At 35.6% G+C, this 24958-nt stretch overlaps 8 protein-coding genes and 6 non-coding genes across 28 annotated transcripts; 8 read left to right on the top strand and 6 right to left on the bottom strand.

Moving 5' to 3' along the window:
* Nucleotides 1-976: 976 nt before the first annotated feature.
* On the top strand, nt 977-3747 carry ril-2 (RNAi-Induced Longevity). 3 transcript variants are annotated; one of them, NM_001028488.6, is made up of 7 exons: nt 981-1089; nt 1149-1226; nt 1276-1335; nt 1382-2245; nt 2304-2910; nt 2956-3063; nt 3313-3747. In NM_001028488.6, the coding sequence occupies exons 1-7, from the start codon at nt 1055-1057 to the stop codon at nt 3583-3585; spliced, it is 2025 nt and encodes a 674-aa protein (NP_001023659.1). In that variant the 5' UTR covers nt 981-1054; the 3' UTR covers nt 3586-3747. The 3 variants fall into 3 exon arrangements, with proteins under 3 accessions (NP_001256436.1, NP_001023659.1, NP_001023658.1); NM_001028487.8 differs by having other exon boundaries at nt 983-1089; nt 2956-3072; nt 3313-3741; NM_001269507.4 differs by having other exon boundaries at nt 977-1089; nt 2956-3746.
* Nucleotides 1006-1047, top strand: C14C10.10 (uncharacterized protein; the record flags this gene model as incomplete). The annotated part of the gene is made up of 1 exon (NM_001361774.1): nt 1006-1047. One exon carries the CDS (start codon nt 1006-1008, stop codon nt 1045-1047), a length of 42 nt encoding a protein of 13 aa, NP_001348769.2.
* C14C10.8 lies at nt 3157-3287 on the top strand. Its single transcript, NR_003466.1, has one exon. It is a non-coding gene; the product is annotated as a small nucleolar RNA C14C10.8 (small nucleolar RNA).
* Nucleotides 3748-3837: 90 nt separating the features above from the next.
* On the top strand, nt 3838-7566 carry mma-1 (Leucine-rich PPR motif-containing protein, mitochondrial; the record flags this gene model as incomplete). The annotated part of the gene is made up of 7 exons (NM_073750.6): nt 3838-3909; nt 3955-4151; nt 4201-5079; nt 5126-5541; nt 5594-6668; nt 6779-7173; nt 7231-7566. 7 exons carry the CDS (start codon nt 3838-3840, stop codon nt 7371-7373), a joined length of 3177 nt encoding a protein of 1058 aa, NP_506151.1. The 3' UTR covers nt 7374-7566.
* Nucleotides 7567-7654: 88 nt separating this feature from the next.
* C14C10.2 (ERAP1_C domain-containing protein) lies at nt 7655-9156 on the top strand. 2 transcript variants are annotated; one of them, NM_001047617.4, is made up of 9 exons: nt 7657-7726; nt 7776-7855; nt 7904-8037; nt 8085-8256; nt 8310-8437; nt 8493-8605; nt 8652-8720; nt 8787-8883; nt 8926-9156. In NM_001047617.4, exons 1-9 carry the CDS (start codon nt 7673-7675, stop codon nt 9102-9104), a joined length of 1026 nt encoding a protein of 341 aa, NP_001041082.1. In that variant the 5' UTR covers nt 7657-7672; the 3' UTR covers nt 9105-9156. The 2 variants fall into 2 exon arrangements, with proteins under 2 accessions (NP_001041083.1, NP_001041082.1); NM_001047618.5 differs by lacking the exon at nt 8652-8720 and having other exon boundaries at nt 7655-7726.
* A 276-nt stretch (nt 9157-9432) lies between these two features.
* ttr-43 (Transthyretin-like family protein) lies at nt 9433-10501 on the top strand. The gene is made up of 4 exons (NM_073748.3): nt 9433-9566; nt 9941-10143; nt 10231-10287; nt 10339-10501. Exons 1-4 carry the CDS (start codon nt 9479-9481, stop codon nt 10420-10422), a joined length of 432 nt encoding a protein of 143 aa, NP_506149.1. The 5' UTR covers nt 9433-9478; the 3' UTR covers nt 10423-10501.
* C14C10.1 (Phosphate carrier protein, mitochondrial) lies at nt 10490-11825 on the bottom strand. Its single transcript, NM_073747.4, has 6 exons — nt 11757-11825; nt 11445-11709; nt 11287-11396; nt 11049-11240; nt 10840-11005; nt 10490-10787 (listed from the first exon to the last, which is right to left on the bottom strand). Exons 2-6 carry the CDS (start codon nt 11704-11706, stop codon nt 10513-10515), a joined length of 1005 nt encoding a protein of 334 aa, NP_506148.1. The 5' UTR covers nt 11707-11709; nt 11757-11825; the 3' UTR covers nt 10490-10512.
* Nucleotides 11826-12129: 304 nt separating this feature from the next.
* E02A10.3 (EF-hand domain-containing protein) lies at nt 12130-20535 on the bottom strand. Of its 6 annotated transcripts, none has more exons than NM_001356744.3 (5): nt 20155-20535; nt 12851-12989; nt 12697-12794; nt 12426-12548; nt 12130-12374 (listed from the first exon to the last, which is right to left on the bottom strand). In NM_001356744.3, exons 1-5 carry the CDS (start codon nt 20458-20460, stop codon nt 12189-12191), a joined length of 852 nt encoding a protein of 283 aa, NP_001343832.1. In that variant the 5' UTR covers nt 20461-20535; the 3' UTR covers nt 12130-12188. The 6 variants fall into 6 exon arrangements, with proteins under 6 accessions (NP_001343832.1, NP_001256434.1, NP_001256433.1 ...); NM_001269505.4 differs by lacking the exon at nt 20155-20535 and adding an exon at nt 15242-15413; NM_001269504.3 differs by lacking the exon at nt 20155-20535 and adding an exon at nt 16224-16657 and having other exon boundaries at nt 12133-12374.
* On the top strand, nt 13458-13606 carry E02A10.6. The gene has a single exon (NR_069790.1). It is a non-coding gene; the product is annotated as an Unclassified non-coding RNA E02A10.6 (non-coding RNA).
* E02A10.7 lies at nt 16593-16726 on the bottom strand. The gene has a single exon (NR_069789.1). It is a non-coding gene; the product is annotated as an Unclassified non-coding RNA E02A10.7 (non-coding RNA).
* Nucleotides 20536-21389: 854 nt separating the features above from the next.
* Nucleotides 21390-21535, bottom strand: E02A10.9. The gene has a single exon (NR_069788.1). It is a non-coding gene; the product is annotated as an Unclassified non-coding RNA E02A10.9 (non-coding RNA).
* A 250-nt stretch (nt 21536-21785) lies between these two features.
* Nucleotides 21786-21923, bottom strand: E02A10.10. Its single transcript, NR_069787.1, has one exon. It is a non-coding gene; the product is annotated as an Unclassified non-coding RNA E02A10.10 (non-coding RNA).
* A 1113-nt stretch (nt 21924-23036) lies between these two features.
* E02A10.8 lies at nt 23037-23251 on the bottom strand. Its single transcript, NR_069786.1, has one exon. It is a non-coding gene; the product is annotated as an Unclassified non-coding RNA E02A10.8 (non-coding RNA).
* grl-23 (Ground-like domain-containing protein) lies at nt 23237-24943 on the top strand (the record flags this gene model as incomplete). Of its 7 annotated transcripts, NM_001269502.3 has the most annotated exons (7): nt 23237-23332; nt 23390-23509; nt 23575-23613; nt 23659-23769; nt 23817-23849; nt 24020-24282; nt 24329-24943. In NM_001269502.3, the coding sequence occupies 7 exons, from the start codon at nt 23239-23241 to the stop codon at nt 24824-24826; spliced, it is 1158 nt and encodes a 385-aa protein (NP_001256431.1). The 7 variants fall into 7 exon arrangements, with proteins under 7 accessions (NP_001256431.1, NP_001334228.1, NP_001334229.1 ...); NM_001347273.3 differs by lacking the exon at nt 23575-23613 and having other exon boundaries at nt 23239-23332; nt 23390-23449; nt 24329-24826; NM_001347275.3 differs by lacking the exon at nt 23817-23849 and having other exon boundaries at nt 23239-23332; nt 24329-24826.
* Between the last annotated feature and the right edge of the window lie 15 nt (nt 24944-24958).

The following is a 24958-nucleotide window of genomic DNA, read 5'->3' as shown; positions in this document are numbered from 1 at the left end:
TGAGAAAACGACTTTCGGGTTTCAATGTTCACAAAATTTACATAAAACTGGATGAAAAGTGTTGGCCTTTTGTATTTTCAACAATAGTTCCTGGACCATTTTCTTGTACGCCGTAAATAAAACTTGACTTTAAACTTGATAAGTAGTGTTTTTCAAGTTAGCAAAATAAACAATATATCAGGAGAATTTCATTCTAAACAAACAAAAAAGTTTTACTAATATCTGTCTGAATTATTTTTATTCGGAATTTTAAATGATGACAATTCGAAATTTTACGAAAAAATAACGTTTTGGACCCCTGAAAACACGTGACTGGATTTCAACGAACGGTTGTTTCATTTTTGAACCAAAAAATCTGATAAGCTTCGAAAGTAACTAGGAAAACCAGTCTCGTGAGAGGGTCGTTGTTGTCAAAAAACAACCCTCTCAATATGTCATGGTTTTCCACACGAGAAACGCGTCAGCACGGAAAATACGCAAACAATGACGCCTTTTTTATTTGAATTGGAAAATTAATGAAGAAAACATGGATTTAATTGGAACTGATTTCAGAACAGGCATATTGTTTATATAAGCTGCATTTTCTCGCAGCGGGGATGAAATTACTGAAATTTAAATAAAGAAACTAAACTAATGTAGAGCAGAAACAGATTATTAACTGATCATGTTTTTATGAATAATGTAGTCAAAGTTTTATCGCATTTTTACAAATGAAAAATAATTAAAAGCCAGAAATGAAACTGAAACTTGTTTTTGCAATCGGAACAAAAATACATTTTTTTTAATGCGAGAGAGTGTGATTAAATGAGAGGCGCCAGAAGTTTTTGTGCAAACACTATGACGATACACCACACTTTACGAACAAGTGCACTTGCGCGGAGTAATTTTTTTCAGAAGTTTTTGTTTTTTAAAGCATGCTCAAGCGATTAATTGTTGATTTCTTGCTTTTGATATAGTATATAATATTTAATATTTATTTCAGGTAATAAATTCCTACACAGGAATCTGAGATCAACACAGATGATCAGGAGAATTAGTCAAAAATAGTAGAAAAATGTGGCGATTCGCAGTTTATACGCAGAAAGCAACGTGAGTTCCTCTTGTCTTATAAATTATTCAATTGGAGTTTAATTGTTCTCTTATTCTAGAATTCTGAACAAAACATGCCTGACAGCAGTAAGACAATCACTGAAGCACACGGATGGCCGATTTGATTATTTTAGATAGTAAGTTTTTGATGCACCGCTAAAGAGAGACTATAATCAAATGTTTCAGTTTGGGAAACGACGCATCTCATGCCATTTCGGTGCAAAAAGATCAGCAGATTCGCGAAGTGTATGTACTAACATCGAAATATGTTTATTAAAATGTTCATTTTCAGTTTTTCCCTCGACGATTTTGGTCTTCTTTCTATGAAATCTCAATCTTTGGAGTCGATAAGTTCTGCAGGCAATGAGCATAATTTTCTTGATCAACTCTTCCGCAATGACACACTGAATGCATTCTCAAACGTTCAAATTCCTACGACCGTGTCTTCCAAAGAACTTGGTGGATCAAATGACATTTTTGGATACGATTATGTTTCAGAACTTCTTTCGGAGGGTGCGATTCCAGAAGAAATTGCTGAAGACCTCGCAATGAGCACATCTTCTACTGACTTGGACGTACTTACATCTTCTTCTGAACCGGCTTCATATTATGATGATCAGGAGCCAAGTACATCTGGGTTAGAAGTGACAAATCTTCCTTTCTTGATGCCAAAAATTGATCAACAAAGCAAAGAAAACAGAGATTCAAGACAATTGATGTCTGAACATATCAGAAGAGAAAGAAAACTAAATCTTTCAACTACTACACCTGTGAATGAATCAGATGCCCAGCTGTTTCACGTACCCGAATCTCTGAACTATCAAAATATTGGCCATATGCTGTTCCCGGACTCGTTGCCACCGGAAACTTACACCAGTCAATGGAAAGAAGGCGAATTACCATCGATCTCCAGCCAAATTTCATCAACTGAAACTTCTTTCGTCGACACAGCTACTGAATTTTCTTTAGAACATCTCGAAGATTTGATCGCTGATGGGGCAGTAGATGAACTTCATAAATTATTGAAATCTTTGCAAACGTGGCCTGAATGGATGTTCACTGGAAATCGCCAGGATATTGTAAGGATCAATGATGTTTTAAGATTCATTGTTGAAAACCTCTGCTCTGAAGAATCTGAAATAATTATTCGAAACTTGTAAGTGCTTTCTTTTTTTTTTAAAGTAAAATAGTAATCCATTCAATTTATTTTTCAGCTGTGGATCACATGTTCTCGCGGAGATTCCAGAAGATATAATTATTCATTTCACTCTCCGAAGCATCACCCCAGAATGTGAAGTCTCTTCAATCATGAATAATCTGGAAACCTCGTCTCAGTGGGCACATAAGCGGGAACTTCGTCCGAATCGAATGCTTGTCAAAACTCGACTTTCCGAGCTCTACGCGTTTGCAATTCAGAAAAGCCCCGAAAAAGCGTTGTCTCTATTTTCTCTGTGCTCTAAACTCAACCTCGACCGAACGTCCGACATTTTCATGAAATGTTATGGTGAGACCCGAGCATCAAGTGACAATTTTCTCAAAAGTTTCGGAGATTGGAAATTGTTGTCAAATAAGTACGGAACTCAACAAGGAATTGATGATTACTGGATGGCAGCTCTGAAATCAGATGCAAAAGGATTAGACAAACGCATAGAGGCGCTTTTATTGCATTCAGGGAAAGGTGAACATCCATTTGCAACTATGGCTCGAATGATTTGTACTTTACTAAAACTGGCTAGAATTGATGAAGCGTTAGAAGTTTTCCAAAAGGTTTCCGTATCAGGAAAACATTTCAAGCAACAACTTGCCTCGTTTGTCGAACAGGTAAAAGTAAAATTTAATGTTTTTAATAATACTCGATTTTTATAGAACGATTTGGAATGCATCGAACGACTAGCTATGCTCGTAGAAAGAGGAATGATTGCCGAAAAACGAAGAGGCGGCGGCGGCCGGTCAGCAGTCAACAAAAGCGTTATTGTGAGCGTGGTGAGCGATCGATTCGATGGCCGAGTGGTTGTGTCCTCAGCTAGCAATTTATTGACCTACGCTCAACTTCCACAGTGGCGTTTAAAAGCAGTCGTTCAGTGGCGCAAGCGATTTTCCCATGCGCTTGTGCCTAATCTTTGACTGCGAGATAAAAATGTCAGAGTCAAGCGGTCCGCTATCTGTGTAGCATTCTGTTCAAGATTTGACTGATATTTTATTCATTTTATTTTCTATTTTCAGAAATGTCTTGATGAAGCAGTCCATGGTGTCCTTGACAAATTCTACGGCATTGGTGGTCAGAAAACTAAAAAGTTTGTGGAGAAGAACATAAAAAAGAAGATCCACCGAGTTGATGAAGAACAGTTGCATGAACTATGCAAGGCAATTCAAAGTGCTTGGATTCAGTGCTCTGACTCGAAAGAATCGTTAGAACGTCTTTTCGCGTGGTGCCAAACAAATCGAGTCGAAGTTGATCAAAGAGCTCAAAAGAAACTATCTTCTTTCCAAAAATAGATATGTCTAGGTAGTATAAATATTAGATTTCTAGTTTTTTTTCTCATTTTTTTGTTATCGTTTCACTCCTACTCTTGTTATACCTGTTTTTTCTGTGCCTTCATTGATTTTTGTGTAATTACCGTACCCGGAGAATTCGAATGAAACCGATTTTCTAAAATATAATTGAACAGTTTTTGATCTTGTGTATCCATTCACATATGATATTTTGTCTGTTAATTTGATGATTGATTTTAAAAACTTATTTCACAGATGCTCGGGTTAAGTAGAAACGGCCTGCGGTCACTTGCAAGGAGACGTGGACTATCTTCTGCTGCTGCTCAAGTGATTATTCTCAATTAATATTGTAATCCAAATATTAAATTACAGACTACAAAAAACACAGCGACACCACCACCACTTAAACAACAACAAGAACAGTCAAATGATGGGCGTAAAAACTTTATGAACAAAACTGGCAAACCATTTATCACCACAACATCTGCAGAGCAAATAAAGCTTCAGAAGAAGTATCAGGAGGGTTTGGAGAGCAATAAGTTGGAAACACTTCATGAAGCAGTTGAATAGTTAGTTTCAAAACTAGGCTCTATTCGAAAATGCTAACATTTTTTGCAGCATTGAATGGCGCGGCACTGTTTTCCCGCAGACCGTATCCAAAATTATCGGATTACTCGAGCGTGCCGCTGATCTCTCCACTCTTTCTGATCGTCAATTGGCAGTTCTTTTATCGATCTTCGGCTCAACTTGTGACACATTGTCCCGTTCACTTCGTGCTCAAAATTTGGAGAAAGTTGAATCAATTCTACGAGAAAAAGGAGTTGTGTTGGGTCTCTTATCTCGAAATCAGTTGATCGAAGCAAAAGTTGATAATCGCAGTCGTGTGGATGCAGTTGAAGAGCTTGGAAAATTTGAAGAATCTGGTATCGAACTCGATGGAAAATCCTATGCTCTTTTATGCGAAGTTTATGCGAAACAAGCAAACACAAAAGCTATCACAGACATCATCTCTCACATGAAGTCCAGTGGAATTCCATTGACAGAAGATCACGTCGCCCAACTTGTCTATTCAGTCGCCAGAGGAGGAAACTATGAACATGTTGGTCGAGTTGTTGATACATTCTCTACTTCAATGAATGTTGTCCGTCTACGATGCGCTGCAGCAAGAGCTATCGCAGAACGCGAAAAAAACGAGCAAGGAAGAGGTGGTTTTGAAGTTACCGAAATGATAAGAGCTATTCCTACAACTGCAAAGCTTCATTCCCTCGAAAATAATGCATACGTACTCAATGTTTTCATGGATCTAATTGAAAATGGACAATTTGATGCTTTTAATCTTCTTTCGTCTTATTTGATCGTCGCCGAATCAGGATCTACTCTTGGAGACAATAAATTGAATTTACCTGTTGTTGCTCGCGCAAAAAGTCTTCTCAGTGAAGGGAGTCTCGAAGAAGCAATTGCTCTTTATTCATGCATTCATCCATCATATTCCAATGAGTAAGTTTTGTAGAAGTTAGGAGCTTATTTTACTCATTATTTTCAGATTCTTTGTTCAAAAACTAAATCGTCAACTGGAGGAAGAACTCAAAAGTATAACAACATCCCATGATCTTCAAAATTATCTGAAAGTTGTAACGCTAGCTGAAAATAAAGGGCTTATCACTTCAGCAAACGAATTCCTCATCACAGTTTGTGCTAAGAATCAAGTTCCCTTATTCGTAGACGTTTTCGATCATGTTCAACAAGCAGGAGATATCCGTAACATTTTCGGACAGAATCCTAACCTGAAACGATCAATTGGACGCCAACTAGCTCAACATTTGATCAAAACCGCATCACCATCCGAAAAAGCTGCGTTGATTGCAAAAGTTGCATCTGTTATGTTTGCTCCATCAACAAGAGAAACGCCGGAAGATTCTCATGGGGTTTTCCAGATTATGTATAAAATTGTTAGTAAAGGTGAGTGAAAATAGTTGCAATTTTAAATATATAAATTAAATATTTATTTTAGACGTTAAATTGGTTTTACCAGCCCTTGATCTGATGACAAACACCGTCTGGCACGAGAAACGAGAATTTGGAACCGCAATTGTTCATCAATTACTACACTCTGACAAAGAAGATCATTTAGCAATTGAAAAGCTTCGTGTTCTTCTCGAATCTAACAAACTTGGCCAACTTACAGTTTTCCGTCTTCATGGACTTCTTACCAGATTCCTGATGGCCGACAAAGAAAATCGTCTGAAGTTGGTTGCTAGAATCCTTGCGCTAGATTTCCCACCAGAGGCCGCTAGAACTTCTTTGAAGTTCGGAGGACGAAATCTCGCAAAATTCTTATCTAATGAAATGATCACTCTGGATATGGCAGCGAAAATTGTTCAGTTATTAGAAGATGATCCACGAGTGCAATTGAATAATGAAGAACTCACCGATGCTAGGAATGTACTCAAATCGTCACCAGAAAAAGCGGAACTGCTAGGAAAGCTTCGTAAAAGTGCAACAATGCAAAGATGGAGAGCCACCGACGTTAATGAGTTACTAAAAGAACTCTCTAATTTCTCAAACGATGTCAAGGAGGTAGTTGTATTATCATTGAAACGAGTTATTCTTCAAAAAGCTCTCACCGAACAAAATGATGATCTAGACTTTTTGGTGAATGTGCTGGAACATTCGATAGAATGGAAAAAGGATAATTGCCCAGGATATCTGAAAACGTTGTGCAAGAATCTTGAGTCGAAGACACTATCAAAAGCAGTTTCTGAGAACAATATGGTTCTTGCTGATCGAATTTGGCAGATGAGATCAGGTCATCCGACAGCCGATGTTCTACTTTCATATGCTTCACGTCTTTTTGTTAATGGACAGGTTGAACGTGCAGATGAAGTATGCGAAGAATTGAGGAACAGTTCTCAAATTATCCGACCTCAAACTTTGGAGAAAATGGGACGGCGGTTGAAGGGAGTCGAGTCTGGAAAAATGAATGAATTGGCTGGATACCTCAAGAAGAGTTTCAATTTACGCGAAAATGATGCACGTAGAGTGGTGTTGCAGGCGAAGACGGATCAATTAAATCAACTGATTGAAAGGTGAGATAAGTGTATACCCTTTATAAATAATTTCTTAATTGTCTCGAAAATGAAACAGAAAATAATTGAAATTCTGAGTTTTCTTAAATATGTATTCTACTTGTTTTCAGAAACGACTTGCCAGGAGCTCTTCGTATGGCTGTCGAAGAAACAAATGCTAGTAATCGTGCTTTTGGGCAAGTTCCTATTATGATTGAAGCAATCAAACGAAACGACCGTCAAACATTGGAAAGTGTGCACACAATGGTTAGATCTGCTCACAGTTCTGATATGGCCAATGTGAATCTTGCTTACGCACTTATTCATTCCAACAACATGCAACGCGCCCGGAGTCTTATTGAACGTCAGAATTTAAACATCGAAAGCCGTGTTCTTCAATACTTTACCACATTGGCGTCTGCTTCGGAGAATCCAAGATTATTGAAAGATATGTTCATTGTTTTCAACGGACGTGCATCTACATTGGATCTCAATAACTTATTAGAACTGGCAACAAGAAAATTATGTAAGTTCAAACATTTGATTGCTTACGGAAAAGTTCAATCAATTCTAAATTTTTCAGGGAACATCAACGATATTGAATCACTGCAAGAGCTCTCGAATGAAATCGAGACAACATCATTCCCTCTTCAGAACAAACTTCGCACATTCTTTGACGATATTAAAGACAAACACTCATCTTCACCATCAGACCAGTTCGACTGAAGACTTTCGCCGTCGTCTAGAAAAATTTGAAAACGGGCAGCATTTGAAATTATTCAGAAGAAAATTTCGGTTTTTTAGAATTTTTTTAGTAGGATTAGTGGTAGATTCAAATTGTTTTTTTCTTTATGATTCTTGTTTTTTTTTCAAATTGTTGTTCTTCAAATTAATTATCATTTTCAATAAATTAAAAGTGAAATCTGTGAATTTGAACGACTTCAGATCCTTGAGCTTGGGTGTGACATACTTTTTAAAAAGAAATGACTCGAAAACAACATGTGTTCAGAATGTTTCGTACTGTAATGGTGGCAAGGATTGCGAAACAATCGTTTGAAAGTGCTGCGGAGCGAAAAAATGTTGGATAGCTTGCAAAACCATAGAATTTCATGAAAAATTATATTACAGACAATTACGAGCATTCAAAATATCATTAGATGTAGTTTGACAGAATTTGAAAAAGGAGCAGAGGATTACAGAATTTTTCGGTTAGTTTGAAATTTAAATGAAACGTTTCGGGTTACTGCTCATTACAGAGAAACTCGTGACACACCTGATTGGGGAGTTGTCAGGATGAGCAGTATCGCAATGTCTCATCAGAGATCAGAACAAGCTGAACTTTTTTTAAAACAACAAATGGAGGAGTACGGTGGTTCCGCAAGACGTCAAGGTGATTTTGAGCTTCAAATTTCAAAAACTAATGGGAATTGTTTTTAGCTCGAAACGTGGATGTTAGTGACGATCAAATCTGTGCAGCAATCCAACGAGTTCTAAATAAAGACAAAACAGGAAATTCTGCTTTTCAATTTTTCGAATTTCTCAAAAAATACAAGTTCTGCTCTAATCGAGATGTTTTTGCTCGTGTTCTGATTGAGTTTACAGTGAAAAAGTACAGCGATTAAATACATTTTAGTCCTTAAAAATTTAAATATCAGTTTATAGATTCGGATGGAAAGCTGGGCTTGAGCGGTTAAATGAATTAGTCCATAAGGATCAACGAACAAAAAGTATGACAATGAGTGTATTTTTCATTTTGGAAGACGCCTGGAATGCTAAGGAATTTGAGCAAGGTGAGACTGGCATAAGTACAACTTGCTCTAAATGGAAAAATAATTATATTTTCAGCTGAAATCTTATTATCAAAAACGAAATTCATTAAACCGTCCACATTGAGATCCCTTCAACTTTTCATTCGATTTAATGAGATGCCACGCCTGGAAATTGCAGATTACTGTAAGGTAATGTTTTGCAACTTCTTTACTCCATAGAAAGTATTGGTTTCAGAGAAACTCAGTTACACTATCTCATGAAGATGCGATGTTCTTTATTAACTTGGCTGGAAAACTTAAATATGTAAATATTGCAGTTTTTTTAAATTATCCTGAAAATGGATAAAACATTGAGTTTTGAAATTTTCAGCCAATGCCTCTAATCCGCCTCCTCGAAATTCATCAATTCATTCAAATTCCAACTTCGACGTTCTTTTCAATTTTCGATGAGCTCATCAAGTTAGCCGGTTTGTTTCGCATAATGTGAAATTGTTCAATTTTTTATTCAGGAAAGTCTGGAAAAACTGAAAATCTGGAAGAGTTGATGTGGAAAGTGAAAGCCAATCGAGAAGTCAGCGACAATCAAAAGTCAATTTTGTACGGAAAGATTCGACATTTTTATAAGTGTTTGAATGTAAAGGCACCGGAAAAATTATATATTTTGATAAATTGTACAGATAGCCAATAAGTTTTACAAATTGTTATGTTTTTTCTTTGTTATGAATCTGTTATAATATCAATTTTTAGTTCAGTTTTTCAGGTGCAACATACACATTTGAATAAAACAATAGTCATTTTGCAACTATTCGTATAAAAAGTTGTAACAACTAGTCAAAAAATAAAATAAAAAACTCATACCGGTCGACCATCGACCTTTTTACTGTTTCATAATTTGGATCTCTAAAATATAGTATATAGGTGGGAGAGACGCAGATACATCAGATTACCGTATAGGGCGGGATGATTCAGTAGAGATCTGGCAATTGAAATAATAATGGTCATGACATACAACGGACAATATTTATGTGTGGTTGTTCACTTGTTACCGTTTCAGTTGTCGTCATGCTCGGCGTTACTACAGTTCTCATAACTTCACTTATTTTGGTATCTAGAGTTGCGACTTTTCGAGATCAATCTGTTTCCGTTAAAGGTATTTCAAAAGAATATTTAGTAGAAGTTTTTGAGCTCTTTAAAAAAAACTGGAGGGCAGAGTAGGTCACCTTCAAGGCGAGTTACGTCTGCCTTGTAGACAACGCAGGTAGGCGTTGTGCCTACGCGGAAGGATTGAGGAAAATTAGTGTGAAACTAAACTATAACTTCCTCCTTGAGAAGCTTTCAGAAAGATTTGTGAAATTTGAACACTAATATTTTTTGAAAATTCTGAACAGATTTTAAAAGCATTTTCAATTTTTTAAATAAAAACAGGTAGCATTAATTTCCAATAACATTTCTTGTTCAAAGTCCCTAAATAATTCAAAAACTAGAAACTCGCTTGTTGTTTTTCATAGTAATTTTTGATTTCAGGAGTCCTAATCTGTGGGAGTGAGCCAGCTGCCAATGTTCGCATAAAGCTGTGGGACGAAGATTCTGGCCCTGATCCAGATGATCTTCTTGATCAGGGATACTCAACTTCAAATGGAAGCTTCTTCTTATCTGGATGGACTACAGAGACTACACCAATTGATCCTGTTTTCAAAATTTACCACGATTGCAATGATGAACGATTGGTGAGTGACGCGCTAAGGTTACGGTACCCAATTGCAAATTTCAAAAAATTCGTCATCCATTAATTTTAAACGGTTGTTTTTTTCCAGCCGACTCATCGAAAAGTAAAGTTCACAATCCCCGACAAATATATAACCGCTGGTCGCGTGAGTCTGCCTGTTTTCTGTTTATATCCATCATAGTCTATTAATTTCCAGTTTCCAAATTCAACAATGGATGCAGGTGTTATCCAGTTGGAATTTGAATTTATGAAAGAGGAACGGGTACTTCTCATTGATTGAGAACACGAAAAAAATGTTTTCAGATTCAATTTGCTTATTTTAATGTAAATATTTTCTGTTTAATAAAATCCAATTCTTTAATTTTTATTATTATTTTCTCTGTACATTCTCCAACTTCTTTCTAATAGAATCAGGCATCTCGGCGGGAGGCGGTCTTGGAATTCCCATAACAACTTTCCAACCATCATAAATGAACCATTGCATAGCAGTAATTGTACCAATCATGATAATTCTGGCTCCAAGACCCGCCCACATTCCTTTTAATCCCAATTTCTTCGCAGTACTCGTCAACGTGGCATTCGGATCTTGATTGAGTTGGGAGACAATGACATCTGGAGGATGCGAGGCAACAGCACACAGAATACCTATAGCAGGATTCATTAAACTTTTCAAATTCCATCTAAAATTCAAGTGTACCTGCCAAATATCCAGCTGAAAATGTGACCAAAAGCTGTTCCATTTTAGTACACTCAGCTCTTGGCTTAGGAACAACGTGAGTATACATCAACTCCATTATCCGCTCGAAACATACAAACTTCACTGTTGTATATGGAATTTGACGAGTCCAAAGTGGTGGTAGTCCCTGAATATTAATACTTGAACGTAGCGTTATCATTCAGCTATACCTTGAAAAACCCGTACATTCCTTCTTTTTTGTAAATCATTGGCATACACTCTCTCATTGTTTTTGGAGCAGTTGATGAAGTTTGCATTCTCACTTTCACAGCTTCAAATGGAGCCAAAAAGAAGTCAGCAAAGAATTCAGCTGATGAAGCAGCGGCTAGATACACCCAAGAACGATAGGTGTACGCATTTTCCTAGAAATTAAAATCTTGATTTGATTTCATGAATTATGAAGTAAACCTCGCTGAGCATGCTTCCATAGACGTTTTTGAAAATCTCATAGTAACCAAATTTTCCAAAACCTTGTGCTGAGTATCCGATTGTAGTTGGAGCCCAAGCACGTGCCAAGCCTAAAAATCAATTCAGAATTTACAAATTACTGTGTATATATTACCAACCTCTAACACCATCTTCTGCTACGGCAACTTTGAATCCTTGAACAACTCCAGTGTACTTCAAAGGATCAACTTGCATTCTACACTTAACAATATCTAGTGGAGTGATAACAAGATGAGTAAATCCACAGCAAATTGATCCACCCATTCCGCACAAGACATAGAATTTTGGACTTCCAAACGGAACAAGTCCAGTAGAATTGGAAGATGGTGATTGTGGTGAAGAACAGAGAGCTTTCCGCATAACATCCGAAAACGGATTCATAATCTGAAGTGGATCAAGTTTTGAAACTTTTCCTCAAGTGAAAATATTACTTTTCAATACAAGTTGTTAGTAAAAAGCAAGTGATCGCGAGGAGATGTTAATTGTGAAATAAATTTTTTATGTTCATTTTTATTATTGCTTACAAAAAAACAAACCTATGGAATTTCCACATCAAAGGGTAAAATGGTTCACGTAAGTAATTGAAGATTTTTAGATTATTTACACTTTATTTAAACACTATTTTATTTTTTGTTGTTTTTTCCTATTTTACTTTCGTTTGTCATTTTTCGGAGGCGTTTTCCGGGCAAAAGAGGAGGCGGTGAAAAAGAGGATCCCTACTACATCTCGTTGGTAGGAGTGGACTGTGCAAAACAATGTTGTAAACTTTTGAAAAAGCCTAAATGTTTCTGTAACAAAAAATTTAAGATTACCATAAAAACATTTTATTGTAAATCACCAAGTAAATAAACTGAACACAGATTTTAAACGATATCGTCATCGGTCATATAATTTTTGACCATATATGTAAACTCGTCGTAATCAATGACTCCATTTCCATCGACATCTGCTTCGTTGAAAATTTCGTCAATGATCTGATTATCCGTTATGTCACCCAGTTCTCGGAGTATGAATCGGAAATCTTTTTTTGATATTCCACCATTTTCAGACTGAAATACGAACGAATTAGAGTCACAAAATCTGCAAGCATTTGAACTCACTCTGTCAAAAACGGTGAAGCACTCTTTGACAACTTCATTCCAGTTACTCTTCTTCATTGTGAGCCTTCTCATAACCACACAGAACTCGTCAAAATCTATCTGATGATTACCTCTTTGATCGACCTAAATTTTTTGTAAAGTTAAAAAAAAATAGCAACGCGGGAATTTTCTTTAATGTAACTCTCTTCAAAGCCTATGGTTTCGTAAAGTTTTTAGATACTGTGAAAAAAGTTCGCCTTCCCTTTATTATATTTATTATTGTTTGACTTACCTCGTCAATAATCTTATCCAATTCGTCTCTTGTCTGCTCCAATCCTAAATTCTTAATTGCTGCTTCAAGTTCGTCTATTGCAATGGCTCCGCTGCGATCTAAAATAAATGCAAATGAAACTTGAGACGATTTAAAAGCTAATTGAACGGAAGACCTGCATCAAACATGTTGAAGACTTGACGATACTCCTGGAGTTCTTCTTCAGAGTATCCTTCGAGCAAATGTTGAGATAGTAAGGGGTCTGCAATTCCATGAGGAGAGTTACCATCGCCACGATCCGAGTGAAGCTTCAGCTGAAAATAAAATCAATATTGAGAGTGAAAGAATGGGCTAATCTTTGATCCTTCTTTTGTACATAAAAATATCTTTCTCCAATTTAATAATCTTCTTTTTCTAAAATGTATATCAGTATGACCTTATCAACTGAAAAAAGCATAGAGCGTCGGAACAGATTAGCATGATTTCTCCAAATTCGTTGAATTGTTTATGGCTTCACTGGTATATATGTTTTCGTAAAATGCCAGTAAATCAAAGAACCAGGTGAAAACTAATTATAAACCCGAGTAGAAAACTGAATTTGTCATTTATGCCAACTTCAGACAAATATTATGATTTTTGCCAAGTTGGTTGGTAATACAATAGATTCGTAGTGTTAGCTATAGAAGAAGTATGAAGTATGCAAGAAGTATACTGGAAACAATAAATCTCGGAATTCAAACAAAATTTTCTACTACCTGTGGAAAGCAGGGTAAATCTAGTGTACGGAAAAAACTACAAAACAACAGAAAAAATAGAAAATCATTTTTTATTCTGAACTTTTTTAATTAAAAGTTATAAAATAATTCAGAAAACTGGCTGAAATTTACAGAACAGAAAAAAAACCTATTCAAATATTATCTAATTTTCTGACTGCCCTTACCAACTTTGTAGAATCTCGTATAGAAAGCATGAAAACATGCATATTCTTGGATTTCAGCTTGCCAGGCGACAGTTTGATTTCGGGAATAATGAGCCGAAGAGCAAAGGAATAAAAATGGAGACTCAAAGGAAGCAGGAAAGAATAGAAATGAAGGAATGTGCCTGACTTCTCTGCTTCTACTAGAATAGCTGGCTTCACTTTCTCTCTTCTCGCGTCTTGTGCCAAACTTTTCAGCCCACTTTTTTCTTTTTTCTTTTCTTCATTCCAGACTCAGAGAAGATAGTGATAGAGAACGAGAGAATTAAAATATAAAAGTCGGCTTAACAGGTTAGGAAGATATAAAGTCATGTATGTCCTTCTTCATTTTTTGAAAGAGGAATGCATTCGAAATGATCAAAAATGACTTCTCAAAGAGCAAGATGGCATGTAGCTAGAAAGTGCAAAATGTTCAGTTGCGATTTTTGCATATCATTCAGATTTATGTTTCGAGACACTCTAGAAATAAATGACGAAGAATTTCGAACTTCCGTTCTCAGAGATCTTATACATACTGAAACTTGTAATGACTGAAACTTGTAAAATATTGATTATCACTTTGAGGAACTTCGTTGGGAAAACTTTAAAGATGGAGAATGCTGATTTAGTTGAAAAAAGGTATTCCAGCATGCTGAAGTACCATAAAATAAAAAAGTAAATTCAAATCTCAAAAAGCTGATCTTCCTGTATGAATTTCCACACAATATATGAGAACTGGAAGACCAATCAGCGATTCGCTCTGTCTTATTTTGAACTAATTAAGGTGAAGAAGGATCCAAAAGTAGCTACGTTTTCGATATTTAGATTTTCTAATGTTCCGGCATTTTCCTGATTTATATTATGTGTTATTTCAGTAATTGGGGCTCCGAGTTTTTTAAGGCAAAATACTCATCTTCCAAACTTCACCCCTATAGAATGTGTTGTTCGAAAAATGCTTCCCGAATAAAGAAGCAGGGCATATTTATTCATATTTTTTTCTGAAAACCAAAAAAAATTGGTGTGCAGGCTCTGCAATGCCTACCTGCCTACCGTCAATTTTTCAAACTTTTCTATGATACAGTGTAGTTTTTTGAAGCTCGAATTTTCCCATTTCAACATGAAGCATGCAAATAGGCAATTTTGCGCCATACTTTATGACGTAGAAAAAATTTTAAAATGTTTATAATTTACTAGAACCAACTAAACTCAGAGAAAAATTTCTAGAGAACTTCATAAAACTAACCAATTTTCCATTTGCAAACATTTTAAGCCATACCTTCGGAACTAACAGCTGATTATTCGTGCTGCTTCTATTTGTGCAAACAAAATCCAAGTTCATTTGGTCCGATTCAGTTTTATACGAAAAACAAGGGAAAAGAAGAAAAATGAAAAATATGAGTGACTGAGGGACTCTCTCTGAATATGAGTCTTTCGTTGCTCCGTCGTCACACAGCGACAATGAATTACAAATTGACAAGTGTCAGAAAAAGCACAATGTGCTTGGCCGCCGCGTGGCAACTAAATGTAACATATGCCTCCAAGAGAAAAACCAATAAAGGCGTTGAAAGAGCACATAAAACAGGAGAAATGCAATTCCCGTAATGGACCTACCTTTCGAAATGAGCCCTGGTTCAAAAGTCCACGTGGTGACGTAAAGCAACCGTTAGCTACCATTGCAAAAAACCACTCACACTCGAATCAATTCTTCCACAACAACCAAGAATTGAATGAAGAAAAAGTGTGTAAGATTGAGAGGAAGGAGGTTAGTCACGTCTTCTCGTCAAGAAGAATTCCGCTGCCGTGGCGGAAAAAAGAAAATGTGAACAAAGGTATACGCAGACAAAAAGTATAACCATGGACGACGGAGCCATGGGAGAGCCGGCTCACATGGGTTTATCCAAAGAATTAACCAATAGGTGTGTACTCTGTTCAATTAGGTGTCAATTGAAACGGAAGAATCAGACAGGTGGTCTTATTATTTGCTGATATGAGAACATGTAACAGTTCAATAGCTTAGAAAATGTAACATGTTTTGAAACGCTATGTTTGGTCATTTTGGCACCATAGGAGCGATTCTCAACAATTTCCTCACTGGCACTACTGCATCTTTAAAAAGTGTTTTTGTTTGGCGAGTACATCTTGTAGGAAAACATTGAAACAATTTTAGGCATTACAAATTAAAGTTTATTGTTTTGTACATCATTTCGGGGATTTTTCAATAACTATTTTCAAGAACTTCCTTGACTGATAATTGACCCACAAATTATTTATAAAATCTAGAAAATTATTATTCTTAATTTCTAAATTGAATTTGAAGGTTCTCAAGAAGTTGAAATGGCCATATGAAAAACCTTTTCACGCTACATTTTAACGCAAGTGATCTTAAACTGATTGTGAGCACATCCACCCTCGGTCTAAAATAGTATGAAGTCATTTTTTCAGCTTTTGATCATTTATATCTCGACTTGATTATTATAAATTTCATTAAAAGTTTTCAAGAGGATTTATAAACTTTTTTATACCAGACCGCCAAAGGACAGAGGTCCAAAATTTCTCAAAATCTTAGTGACACTCGATCTCTGTTAAAACTTACTTCTTCGATCATAAAATGAGAAAGTCTTCTTCGAACATTGGGCATTCGGATGTTTAGTCTCGACTCAAGCGGCATCTCTTTTCAAAAAAAATATCAAAAGAATATTGGAAAGAAATAGAAGAAGAAGTTATGATTATGATGATGATGATGTCTAGTATTTGGGAATGGGAACTGAAGAGACACACAGAAATAGAAACAGCTGGGTAGGATTAGTTGTTGGGACTTTCTTTTTTTTTTTTTGGAAAAGAGAAGAAGGCGGACCAATAGCCTGCAGTAATTCGATTATCACCCGAAGCAGTCTGTCCCCCCTACTAAAATAATAGTGTGAGTTTCAAAAAGACACAGAGACAATGATGAGAATATCTTGTTGAGTCTTCTGTGAAGCTTCTTCTTCTGGAAAAGAAGAGAATGAGGGCCACGACGGATGGCAATTTTCGTGGAAAAGACAATGTATGTATGACGAGGCGAAAGACTTCACAGAAAGAAAATAATAACAGAGGAAAAGAGCTTTACTGGGGTCCCCTTTCCACTCGTTGCCGTGGAGAGAGTAATTTGAACTGGTTGTGCTTTTTGGAAAGAGACCCCTGTGTCCTAAATTGTTTAGGTTCGCAGTTGAAAGAGTTCCAAAAACCGTTTGAAGCCTAAGTATCGCCAGTGGGGAAAATGCTTATAATTGCCATGGCCAACTATCATGAACCGTTTCAAAAATTTTGGACATTATTTTAATTTACAGCCATAAAGTAACAATTACTCAGTTTTCACCTATAAAAATTTAGGAGGTCGACAAAAACATTCATTCGGATTTTAAATTTTAATTACTATTTACTAATTTACATTTGACATTGTCACGTTGCGATCATACCACAATTCTCGAAATTTCTCAAAGAGTCCAAATTTTTTGAATTTCTGACAAATGACGAAAACCCTCACAATTTTAAAGTGTTCAATTTTGATGCTGTGGACGTGTCGTTCAACATAATCCCCACTGACGAAACTACACATTTAAAGAAACAACTTTTTTCTTAAAACAACGAATAAACGGTGCCTGAGTTTGATGTTTTCTATGCTCAAAAAATTGAATGCAGCAACCAAAAGTTTTAAGTTCAACCAAAAAGGCGACGTCTTAAGACTCAAATATCATTTTCCCCCGCTTGACATATTTTCAGGCATATTTTTAACACTTAAATGTGAAGTAGCCTTTTTCATTACAAATCGTTTATTACTCTTGCACAGAAAACTTAATTTCATAATGAGAACTCTGAGAATGTTACAAAATATTTTTTATGACGGCTTGAATTTTTCGAAAAAAATTTTTTTTTTTGGATAATATCTAAAAAGCTGTCTTTACCATTGAGAATACACGGAACTATTCTGGATACACATAAAAAGAAAAATATAAAAGATCTAAAAGAAATGAGAGATAAAGAGAGAGACTTTTGGGCTCAGGGCTCAATGGATCTTCTACGGATAAATGAGTTGACAAATTTTTCTACTTACGAATTTTAATTTCTAATGTAAAACTATGCACGGAAAAATGGGGTAGCTTTTTGAACGATCAATTAATTTAAGATAACAAATAATTTCTTTGTTCAAATCGGTTCTAACCAATCATATTAGGACAGGAAGGGTGCAAAATATTCAAGTACATAACAAAAGTCAATATAGAAAATCCAAACAGGCAAAACATGGGAAAAAATCCGCACGTACTCTAAGTCTCAATATTAAATAGATAGTGTTTATCCGTAAGGAATTGAAAACCGTACCTTGGTTTTTGAAATAAAAACTGAAATTATTTGTACTTTCCATCTATACTCTCACTAAAATAACTTTGTACAACAAATCAAAACAAAAATCCCACAGATGATTAGAAAACAAAATGAACTTTGCATAATAAAATTGTAATAAAATTGGACTGAATATAATGGATTGCAGAGCGAAATTTATATACTACAGCTATGTATTATATTCATGACAAAATCATCGATCAAGCTTTAAGAATTCAGATCAAGCTTCTATATTTAATGAATCGAATAAGAATGACCTACATTTTTCATTAGGAAGACTCTCAATAAATATTCTTTTATTTTTTTTATTGATATTAATCCCAATCCCTTTTGTTATATGTAGAATAAAAATCAACCGAATACTCACTTTTGGCATTATCTTTCAAGTTGTATAAGGACGAAAGCCAATCTGAATAGCAGATAGAATAAAAGCTCAAGGCAACAAAATCGAAATCAAACTTCGTATTTCCATTTCAAGAAAATGGGTCAGCTGAGAGAGTAAGTAAGAATGTCTTGACGGAAAAACAATGAAGAGAGTAGTGAGACGAATGAGAGAAAATAAGAAAACAAAGAAAAACAATTTGATTCAGGATAGAAACGAAGAAGAAGCACTTTCGGCTGTCTCAGCCATCTGGTGTCCCTATTTATGCTCTCGGAACATATCATTATTTTAAACATCTAAAAAACTATCCAGATTTCAAGAAATAAATCTCTCAAAACAATTTAAAGGTAGCGTCAGCGGGAAAAATGTTTCCTCATATATCATGATAAGACTTTAAAATTTTTTAAATTAATATTAGTCACAATAAAAATTTGGAAATAACTAATTTTATGACACAAATACATAATTTTGGAAGTTGACCAAAATATTTTTTGTAATACGAATCTTATATTTCAATAGTTTGCAGCTTACATTGGTTTTCTCTAATTTTCATATTTAGTTCAAATTATTGTTGGGACATTTATGAAATAACCAAAATTTGACAGAAATTTAAAAAAAAAAGAGCAATTTTTAGATTCGATCATGTCGGACATTATTAATGTATTTAAAAAAATCATTCTCGGCGCTACTCCACCCTCTTAAAGAAATGTGGGCATTGATGTCAATTCTGAATTATACCTACAATAATACAATATTTCTTACTTTTGAATTTAATTCTGTTTTATTTTTGTATATGTCATACCTAAACGTTATGGTGTATTATTTTTATAGTTGAAGAGTCATCTTGTATCTTACCATAATGGGAATTAATTTCGTGTTATTGAGAAAACTCAACGTTAATATAAACATTAATTTAATTTAATTTTAAAGTCTGAAAACTATTCTAAATGTAACACTTTTACGGTGCATTTAAGTTCAATATTTGATTAATACTTGATTTTATTCAATTCAAAACTTAAAAGTGCATATCTCTCATTCCATCGGATTAAAAAAAACATTGCTACATGTTTGAGCAAAACTATAATATGTTAAAAACAAATGAAGAAACTGTACAAAAATTTGCAATTACTGAGTTTTTGCCACTTTTTGAAAAAACAAGTACTACAACACTGTCGCAATTACTACTGCTTAAATATTAATAGTTGAAACATACATAAGTAGATTTTAAAAAAATCAAAAAAGTGGAAAAACTGAGATTTGCTAGTTTTCAAAAAATCATATAAAATTGTTTTAAAAATTTTTAATTTTTTTACAATGGTATTTGGTCATTGTGGTACCATGGGCATGTGCCAAACAATTTCCCCGCTCCACCTTTAACTAAAACTTGTAGAAAATAATCAGTTTTTTGGTCAACTTCCAAAATCATGATAGCCGAAAAAAAGGGAAATTTGCTACTGTTTGACGGTATTGAAACAAATTTTGAAAAATTGTTGATTTACTTGATTAAATTTAATAATTTTTAGCACTATAGGAGTGATTTTACAAAATGCGGCTAATCTGGCAAACAGTGAGTGGAAATATTCGCAATAGTTGCAATACTAATTAAAGGAATACAGTTGATTGTGTGAAATGCAAAGTTTTACCTTAACACTAAGCAAGTTTTGGTCGGCTTGAAATACATTTTTTCAAATTTACTATTTTTCAGCGTTTGCTGAGTTTTATCAGAAAAAACTCCAACAATGAACACTTCTAAAAAAAAGCTCACCCGTATCGCGTCGATCACGTTATGATTTTTCCCGGACTTGTCGCCTTTGTATCGTAACATGAAGCTACTTCTTGAAAACGGACGGCTAACCGTTTGACCAACACTCAATGATAATGAACCGCCACGTTGTGGTGTTAAAGCTCCGCCTGATGTTGTCGTCTGGGTTGTCAAGCCTACACCACCACTAGCCACTATTCCTCCTCCTCCTCCTCCTCCTCCTCCTCCTCCTCCTCCCCCTATCACTGATGCCGTAGAGGAAGACGAGTTATTATTATTGTGGCTCAGCTTTCGGCTCTTGCTACTCATTATTTCTTGGTGGTGATTTAAATTAAATCCGTGGACGGGAGATGGAGAGTCGGGGGAACACTGCAAAACTAGGAAATTGGTCAGAATTTGAACCGGATTTATTATTTGAATACGAAGAATTGATAATGAAAATAAAGTCTTTTGAAATTTTAAGTTATTGGAACAAAAAGTTTCGAGAACGGGAAAACAATTGTTTATTTGGAACATCGAGCTTAATTTTTCTTATTGTAGGTTTAGCTAAAAAACAAATTAATTTTCAAGAATCCATAACCGAATGATATCACTTGGTTTTTTTTAATTGAAATGTATAATTCGTAGAATATGAAGTGTTTTTCTTGTGATAGAATCTTGATATTTATAAATTTTAAGAGGAATTCAGAAAAATGAACAAAAGTTGGTGGAATACCAAAAACTTTCTAAGTATTTTATTTTTCTAGTTTCAGTATTCAAAATGTACATGGAAAATTTGATCCTGAAATTACTTTAGATGCACTTTTCCGCGTCGTGAACCAATCAATTGATATAGCTTTGAATATAAAATTCCATTAACCTGAACTAAAACATTATTGCATTGTATTTGTTGGGTGAATATAAAATTTCAAAATTTATGGCGCCAACTTATGAGTTATTGAAAACGAGAAGGATTGGCCTGTACTGCCCAAAAATTGATAGAAGACGTATGTTTCCCTCTATATTTTAACTGTGAAACAAGTTTAGGAAAAAAATGTATCAAAGTGGGAACGTAAAACTGTTTGATATTAAACTTGATTAAACTAAAACACGGATTTGAATTGAAATTAACAGAGCCAAATTAAATAAACAATTAGTGAAGAACTTTTCTTCAAATTACTAGCACACAATGTAGAAATATGGATGTTTGTTATAAGACAAAACGTATGATACGAAGATCAGAACATGACGACTCCGTGAATGAAGCATTTGTATTTGGTTCACGCCATCCATAAATGGACCATGAATACTTTATTGATGATGTTGGGCCGTACTAGCTTCTGGTCGGAGTATTCACCAGATTCAAGTGTTTGATGGGACAATAAAAGAGCTTATATAAATAGGCAATTTTTCTGTTTTTCACGGTGAACAATACGGACCAAGTGGTTTCTGAATGTAAAAAAAACAACATAACATATGAAGAATGGGACAACTAAATGGGGAGAAAACGAGACAAATTGGTTGTCTCCTTTTTGTCTGGCAGTTTTCTCTTCAACTTTTCCTTTCTTGGTTTTTGAAAGTATTTGTTTGACATATGGGAAAAACTTGTAACAAATATCTATATGTATACCAAATGATCAAGATAATATCTGAAACTTTCCGATAACCTGATTATGTTTTTCTATGGATAACAGAAAACTGAACTTCGACTGCAATGTCCCATTTCAGAGCACATGTGAGAGAAAATGAAAAATAAAAGAAAAAGTTGATTGAGTTTGAAGTGCTCTTCTACTGAGAACCAACTACAAAAAGCTCATCTCCTATTCCATTCCAAAGGGCGTTGGGAAAAATGAAAAAAAAAAGGAACTCGGAAATGAACTACTACATATATGCAAACGGAAAAACCCTGCAGACTTAGTGGAAAAAGAGACAAAATCAAGGATGGAACTGATATGAAAGAGCAGTTGAAAAATGGGATTAGTGAGACGTTGAGATGGCACAATTTTGAACTTGAAGTCAGATATTCTATGATGCCTAATTTGGTAAGTAATGTGACTTCAAAATAAAACAAACCAGTTGTTTCAAATTAATTTTAAGGAAAAAAATTAGTTTTTAAATTTTATTCTGTAAACCTCTCGTCAATTTGTTTTTAATTTTTAAAAAATCATTAACGTAAAAATACTTCGAACGGATGTTTAGCTTCCAAGGTTTCCGACAATATTAAACTAAAACTAATAAATGCGTGATTTATTCAGAATTTATTGGCATAAACTTGTCAGTTATTATGATTTGAAACTTCTTATGATCTATCTCTATTTGAAATCGGATTCATCGATAAATATATTTTCATCGTGATGAATATTTCATGTGATGTAGTTTAATGTACTTGCTTGTATCCGGGTAGCATTCTCATTTTCTATGCACAATGTATTTTATTGAATAAATAGAAAATAAATAAGTAAATTAATACATTAAATTTTCCCATGGTATTTTTCGACAGCTGCGAATATTGAATGTTTTTAACATTTTCGAATAATATATTTCATTTTCTATGAACATAAATTGATGGTAATCTGAATTAAGATCAACTTTATCAGTGAAATTATTTATATGTATAACCGAATAGTGGAATAATCAATGTAATAAACCTCATCAAACCACTTTGCTAGTTTCACTTTTTTTCCTGTAATTTGATTAGACTTCTTCAATTTGTAACCACATTTATTACTGCAAAATTTATACAAAAGCGGATCAACAACACCAGATAATTCGAATCGATATATATTTCCATTACGCAACAACGATATTCCGTTTCTCCATTTCTCCTTACAACAAGTGTTTTCTAACTGGTAGATCTGTTATCATCCATTGAAAACAACCAACAGTTTTGCTTATCGTGCAACGGCATGGAGAATCTGGTTTGTATGGCGGCAACGGGCGTTGTGAAGGATCCAGCCCACAGCCATAACAGCACTATAAAAGACGGACCACGATGCATCCACATGGCATTTCACTTCTCTTTTCATTCCACTTCATCTCTTTCTTTAGCTTTAAGTATTATCTTGATATATTTAACTTTCATAATCATAATCTAACGTAATTTTCAGAATGAGAAAGTCTATCATTATCTTACTTCTTGGTTTGTCTGTTGCAACAGCATTCCTGTTCCCATCCGGCGGAGGTGGCGGTGGTGGCGGAGGCTGTAAGTTCTAAACATGAAAACATCAATTTCATAGCATCTTCGAGACAATGCTTTCAGGCGGAGGTGGATGCGGCGGAGGCGGAGGCTGCGGTGGAGGTGGAGGCTGCGGAGGAGGATGTGCTCCACCACCACCACCACCAGCATGCGGTGGTGGATGCGGAGGAGGAGGTGGAGGATGTAAGTGAATTCATTCGCCAGTTAAGATGGTTTGGTTGAAATGTTGCAAATTATTTGATTTACAGGTGGAGGAGGAGGTGGAGGATGCGGAGGAGGAGGAGGATGTAAGTGACAAAATAGTTCATCAATTGAAAATTATAATATTAAAGGTGGAGGGGGAGGTGGAGGATGCGGTGGCGGAGGAGGCGGATGTGGAGGCGGAGGAGGATGTGGAGGAGGATGTGCTCCACCACCACCACCACCAGCTTGCGGAGGAGGATGTGAGTAACTCCTGAATTCAGTTCCTCAATAAAAATTCCCATTACAGGCGGAGGAGGAGGTGGAGGATGCGGAGGAGGATGTAAGTAATTTAGTCGGGAATCGGTCATTTAAACGACTAACGCTTATTTATTATGTATCATGTTCAAGGCAAATAAACTTTTTTCTTTCAAAAAAGTGTTCTAACATAGAGGCTAGAAAAACAGCATGCAACAAAATAAATGAGGACGTGCCTCACTATCTCAATTTCAGGCGGAGGAGGAGGTGGCGGAGGATGCGGAGGAGGAGGAGGTGGAGGATGCGGAGGCGGAGGTGGAGGATGCGGAGGAGGAGGCGGAGGATGCGGAGGAGGAGGCGGTGGATGCGGAGGAGGAGGTGGAGGAGGATGTGGAGGAGGAGGCGGAGGAGGATGCGGTGGTGGATGTGGACGCAAGAAGAGAGAAGCCATCAATGTTGTTGGACACGATGATCTTAACAAATGCAACAACGAAGAGCTCCGTATCATTCTCAACGAGGTAATCATAAGCTCCAAAGACTGGTCTTTACAACTTATTTTTCCAGAACACCAAGGAAACCGTCGCTGAATCTATCAAGACCCTCAAGGAGAAGGTCGCTGGCCAAGACTACATTGTTGTCTGTAACGAGAAGCCAGCTCCATTCACCGCTGAGACGGACGACTTCTGCTCACTTCAAAAAGAGAATGTTCACTGCACAATCCTTAGAATCAACCATAAGGAAGTTGCTGAGAAGAACGAAGAAGACAAGAAAGAAGAGGAGCCAAAGAAGGAGGAGGAAAAGAAGGAAGAAGTAGAGAAAAAGGAAGAAGATGAGAAGAAGGATGAGGAGCCAAAGAAGGAAGAGGAAAAGAAGGAAGAGGAGCAGAAAGAGGAAGTAGAGAAGAAGGAGGAAGAGGAGAAGAAGGATGAAGAGCCAAAGAAGGAAGAGGAAAAGAAGGAGGAGGAAGAAAAGAAGGAAGATGAGGTCGAGGAAAAGAGCGAGAAGGTCGAGGAGAAGGAACTCGAACCAAAGAAAGATGAGGAGGAAACCAAGAAGAACTGAATATCTTCGTTACCCTTTTCTAGACAACTTCTCACAAACGTCAATAATATTTAATTTCTAATTTCAACTTGATCATTTGCTCAATTTTAATTTGCAATAAAATTGTGAAAATTCAAAATTTTTAAATTCAGG

This window comes from Caenorhabditis elegans, chromosome V (genome assembly GCF_000002985.6).
Source record: "Caenorhabditis elegans chromosome V".
NCBI classification, from domain to species: domain Eukaryota; kingdom Metazoa; phylum Nematoda; class Chromadorea; order Rhabditida; family Rhabditidae; genus Caenorhabditis; species Caenorhabditis elegans.
Note: the sequence above shows the minus strand (reverse complement) of the source record. Positions and strands in the feature narration are given on the sequence as shown.

Coding starts and splice junctions, on each gene's coding strand:
- ril-2 (NM_001028487.8), top strand. CDS start 1,055: ATGTGGCGATTCGCAGTTTATACGCAGAAAGCAAC. Junction 1,227..1,275: donor CGATTTGATTATTTTAGATA/GTAAGTTTTTGA, acceptor CAAATGTTTCAG/TTTGGGAAACGACGCATCTC. Junction 3,073..3,312: donor AAAGCGTTATTGTGAGCGTG/GTGAGCGATCGA, acceptor TTCTATTTTCAG/AAATGTCTTGATGAAGCAGT.
- C14C10.2 (NM_001047617.4), top strand. CDS start 7,673: ATGGTGGCAAGGATTGCGAAACAATCGTTTGAAAGTGCTGCGGAGCGA. Junction 8,038..8,084: donor TGGTTCCGCAAGACGTCAAG/GTGATTTTGAGC, acceptor AATTGTTTTTAG/CTCGAAACGTGGATGTTAGT. Junction 8,721..8,786: donor TGGCTGGAAAACTTAAATAT/GTAAATATTGCA, acceptor TGAAATTTTCAG/CCAATGCCTCTAATCCGCCT.
- ttr-43 (NM_073748.3), top strand. CDS start 9,479: ATGCTCGGCGTTACTACAGTTCTCATAACTTCACTTATTTTGGTATCT. Junction 10,144..10,230: donor ATTGCAATGATGAACGATTG/GTGAGTGACGCG, acceptor GTTTTTTTCCAG/CCGACTCATCGAAAAGTAAA. Junction 10,288..10,338: donor AATATATAACCGCTGGTCGC/GTGAGTCTGCCT, acceptor ATTAATTTCCAG/TTTCCAAATTCAACAATGGA.
- C14C10.1 (NM_073747.4), bottom strand. CDS start 11,706: ATGAATCCGTTTTCGGATGTTATGCGGAAAGCTCTCTGTTCTTCACCA. Junction 11,241..11,286: donor ATGGAAGCATGCTCAGCGAG/GTTTACTTCATA, acceptor TTTAATTTCTAG/GAAAATGCGTACACCTATCG. Junction 10,788..10,839: donor TTCAGCTGGATATTTGGCAG/GTACACTTGAAT, acceptor ATCCTGCTATAG/GTATTCTGTGTGCTGTTGCC.
- E02A10.3 (NM_001356744.3), bottom strand. CDS start 20,460: ATGAGTAGCAAGAGCCGAAAGCTGAGCCACAATAATAATAACTCGTCT. Junction 12,990..20,154: donor ACGTGATCGACGCGATACGG/GTGAGCTTTTTT, acceptor TTTTATTTTCAG/CTGAAGCTTCACTCGGATCG. Junction 12,795..12,850: donor CTTCAACATGTTTGATGCAG/GTCTTCCGTTCA, acceptor CATTTATTTTAG/ATCGCAGCGGAGCCATTGCA.